The 4,413-nt window shown below is 44.5% G+C and overlaps 1 gene segment (V, D, J or C); it reads right to left on the bottom strand.

Annotated features, from left to right (window-relative positions):
• Positions 1 to 214: 214 nt before the first annotated feature.
• On the bottom strand, positions 215 to 723 carry LOC116464699 (immunoglobulin kappa variable 1D-13-like). The segment is given in 2 exon segments: positions 215 to 537; positions 662 to 723. Coding segments are annotated over 2 exon segments (378 nt in total).
• Between the last annotated feature and the right edge of the window lie 3,690 nt (positions 724 to 4,413).

Here is a 4,413-nt window from a genome sequence, read left to right as displayed (position 1 = left end):
CACACAGAGCTGGCTGTGTAATATCTTTCACTGTCATAATTTTCTCAGTTATGATTTTCGCAAGGGCAGTTTCAGAGTCTTCATGGCCCCTTCTATTAAAACTTTTCAGACCTTCAAAGCTTGACTGGAATATGAGAGACCCTCTGAGCAGCTGGAGGCACTAAGAGGAGCATCTGGAGCAGGCCAGCCCCACACATCTGCTTCCTTGGGGGGTTTATGTTATGCCTTGTAACACTGTGGGAGGGACACTGTTATACTGTTGACAGTAATAAGTTGCAACATCATCAGGCTGCAGGCTGCTGATAGTGAGAGTGAAATCTGTCCCAGATCCACTGCTGCTGAACCGAGATGGGACTCCAGATTGCAAACTGGATGCAGCATACATCAGGAGCTTAGGAGCATCCCCTGGTTTCTGCTGATACCAGGCTAAATTACTATAAATGCTCTGACTGGCCTGGCAAGTGATGGTGACTCTGTCTCCTGCAGATGCAGACAGTGAGGATGGAGACTGGGTCATCTGGATGGCACATCTGGCACCTGAGATTGGAAGTATAAAAACAAACATCCACTCAATCGATCATGTTATCAGACGACCTCTCTGAAGGGCCAGGCTGTGCTGATCACACTGGCTGAGTACATTCCTAGTGTTCTCCTTCCTTACCTGGGAGCCAGAGCAGCAGGAGCCCCAGGAGCTGAGTGGGGACCCTCACGTCCATGCTGTGACCTGACTGGGACTGACTCCTGCACAGGGTGTGACCAGCCTATTAAGAAGACTTCAGGGCAGGGGGCTGTGCTCTGGGAACATGCAAATCAGCAGGGGATGGGGCAGGTTGGGCACAGCTGCAGGGCTGGCTCATCTCTGAGCCAGTCCCTCATGTCCCCAGTGTCCGAAGTCAGAGGAGGGTAGCACAGATTTGTCTGTAAAGAACATGTTTCCTCTTGGGGCCATTTTGTAATAAAGAACTTTTTTTTTATAATTGTCAGTATTTGAAATACTCGAGTACTTGATGAAGTAATGTTTTCCATTTGTATATGGGGATTAATTAGGGTTTTTTTTTTTTTTGAGACAGAGTCTCTCTCTGTCACCCAGGCTGGAGTGCGTGGCGCGATCTCACCTCACTGCAAGCTCTGCCTCCCAGGTACCATCGATTCTCCTGCCTCAGCCTCCAGGGTAGCTGGGACTGCAGGCACGTACCACCACACCCAGCTAATTTTGTATTTTTAGTAGTAGAGACGGGGTTTCACCATGTTGGCCAGGCTGGTCTCGAACTCCTAACCTCAGGTGACCCCCTCGCCTCAGCCTCCCAAAGTGCTGAGATCACAGGCGTGAGCCACCACGCCCAGCCAGGGGAATATTTGTATTTGTAGGAAACTCAGTAAAGTTTTAGAGGGTGGGAACATCAAGTCTTGGATATACTCTGCAAGGGAGGGGGGTACTTTGTTCTGTACTTATAACATTTCTGTGAGTATGAAATGGTTCCTTCTTAAAAAAAAAGAATCAATTTTACAAGATAATGCTAAATATATTTGAAAGTATTTTGTAATGACCATAAGCCATTCTTACATGACTATATGGTCAAGCGATTCACTGTAGATGCATAAAGATGAAACCACAAGTCCTCAAAGCCTGTATCACTCACAGATTCACCATTATTTAAACCTATAAGCCACCTTAATACCCAGAGATTATATAAGCTGCAGCTAATTTTTGGTTTGGTGATCTCTATATTTTATCTTCTCTTCTGTCATTATTATTTCCCAGGGGTTCTCAGCATGAAGAGCTGACTAGTGATGTCAGTTCTGATTGACTTAAATAACTTGTGTCTTCCTGCATTTATCAGAGTCTGGATTAGGATAAACTTGAAATTATCCAGGGATCAGTTGTCTCCACAAGTAGGAAGACCAAGATTGCACCCCCTGAGTAATGCTCAACTCCCCACCAGCATGTTCCTGGGGGCTTAGGGGCAGCTCCTCTGAATCCTGGATTTCTGGAGAGCAGGTGATGGAGAGACTTTGGAAAAGACCAGGACAGTAAGTCCTCTCTCCTAGTGAGGGCAGCTGCTGTTCAGTGCATGTCCCTGCCTTGCACTATGAATGCCAGTTTCCTCTTTTACTCTTTAGCGGTGAGTGGGCACATCATTCTGATCCACATACCAGCCTCCTGTCTCACATCCAGAACAGAGAGTCTCTACCTCCTATCAAGCAAATTTCCATACATATGGAGAAATTAATTGGATCCCAATAAAACTGGTAATGGATTGATTTGCACCCAATTTTATCTCACATTTCTAACAGGGCCCAAGACATCTCAGCCTGGTTCGGCAGCAACATTCAACTACATCAGCATCTGTGGGCGGCAGCCTGGGGTTCTGGAGAGTATTACTGATGCCTGATTAGGAGTGGTCATATCACTGTGGTGTAGGCTCTGCACACACCCTCCTTCTGTCTATTCAGGGACCTGAATGTTAAGGGAACTTGCTTTTGTAGAGGGAAAAGGGGAAAGTGAAAAGCAAACCTTCTAAAGGTTTGTTGCAAATGAATAGACAAAAGACAAATTAATAGGAAAAAAAGGCAAACAAATGTATTTAACATGCGTTGTGGGGGTGTGGGGATAACACAGGAGAGGGATTACCCAAATAACCCAGTGAGGTCCAGGTGCTTCTACATCCTTTATAGGGGAGAGGGAAGTAGAGAGTATAGGCAACTAAGGGAGAGTAAATAACCTAAAATAAAAGAAAAGGGTCCTGAAAAGGATAGGTAATAGCCTGTCTGGATAAAGTCAACCTCCAATCTTTTCTGGATTTAACTCCTAGTGCATGTTAATATTCCCTGGTAGATAAATATTCCCAGGGAGGGTTTTCATGACAATCGGCTTCCTTCTGGAGAAACTGCCCTTAGGCAGGTAAGAGAGATTTAGGAAAAGCCCCTTTATATATTTGTTGTTTTCTAAACACCTTCAGTTTGAAGTAATCACAATACCAATGTAGTGTATCTTGAGATGTTACTTCCCAGATTCCTTCATTTGCAACTGACCTGCCAGGTAACACCATTCCAGAGGGATGCAGCTCCAGGTGGAAAGTACAGGTGCTTTTTTCTAAATGGTTGGAGCAGTCCCTGTCTGCACCCAGGCCTTTCCCTTTCACCGTGCTTCTGCTGATTCCCCATGGCCATCTCTGCCCCTCACTGCCCTCTCTGAGAAAGGCAGCTCCGCCTACACGCATGGCAGACCACAGGGCTTGGAATGAGTCTTTCCTCAGAGAGTGCTATGGTTTCACTCTATCCCCTCAATTTCATCCACTGTTAATTTAATCCATAATGCAACAGAATTGATAGGTAGGGCCTAATGAGAAGTGTTTAAATACTGAATGTTCTGCCCTTATGAATAGATTAATGCTACTATAACAAGGGCTTTTATTATGGAACCAAACTGGATTCAGCTCGCTTAGTGCAGTAAAATCAGTTATCCAAACTGAGTTTGCAGTAGGAGAAAAAACACATTTATTTGCATGGCATCAAGCAAAGAGGACGAGGCAGCTAATACTTAAATCTTGATCTCTCTAATGGCTCACAGAAAACAGTTTTTAAAAACCCAGGTAAGTTTCAGGGAATCAAATTTACAGGCAAAGAGATTACAAAATGGCTTTGGCCTAGAGGGCAGGATATCATGAAGCAGCAGACTATCTTACAGGTCACAAGTAGATTGAAAAATTTTCTGATGTTCAATTGATTAAGGAAGAGCTTTGTTTAAAAACTGGGGTCAGCACAAAAGAATGTTGGCTCTGGCCTGTGGCTGTGACTTTCTCCAGGCCCCTCAGGTGGAAATTCAGAACAAAGAACCACAGTCAGATTTCAGTCCCCTGTCTCCGGTTATGTGAAGTGTATGTGCTGGCAGATCCATTTGTTGGAGATCTGGGTTTCTGAAAAACAACTCACAGGCATATGCTGAGATGTTCTCTTTAGTTTCTTTAGGGGAATAAAACATACTGTGATTTTTAGCTTCTTTGACTATTGTTTTAGTCTATTATCATCTCCTTGCTTCTCACGTTGCTTGTTTAATTCTCAAGGCTAGCTGGACACCTAACATTTCCCTTGAAAAGACCCAAGATTTTCCTTTATTTCCATGTTTGGGGAAGCTTCAAAGACCCCTAAGATGGGGTCAGATCCCTGAACTATCTCACTTATGAGAGCGAGCTCCCACTCTCTCACTTCTGCTATGGTCATGCCAGGGCATGGCCTTCCTTCTCTCTGAAGGACTCAGCATTCAAATTCCATCTTGAAAGCACAGAAATTGGATCCCAAGCTGCTAGTTACTCAATCTTTGACTTCCCATCTTCCAGAAATGTGACAGAATGTTCTTTACTGATTGCCCAGTCTCAGGTATTCTGTTATAGCAGCACAAAACAGACTTGGACA

The sequence above is a fragment of the Hylobates moloch genome, unplaced genomic scaffold (assembly GCF_009828535.3).
Source record: "Hylobates moloch isolate HMO894 unplaced genomic scaffold, HMol_V3 SCAFFOLD_1325, whole genome shotgun sequence".
NCBI classification, from domain to species: Eukaryota; Metazoa; Chordata; class Mammalia; order Primates; family Hylobatidae; genus Hylobates; species Hylobates moloch.
This window is presented reverse-complemented; position numbering and strand designations above follow the sequence as displayed.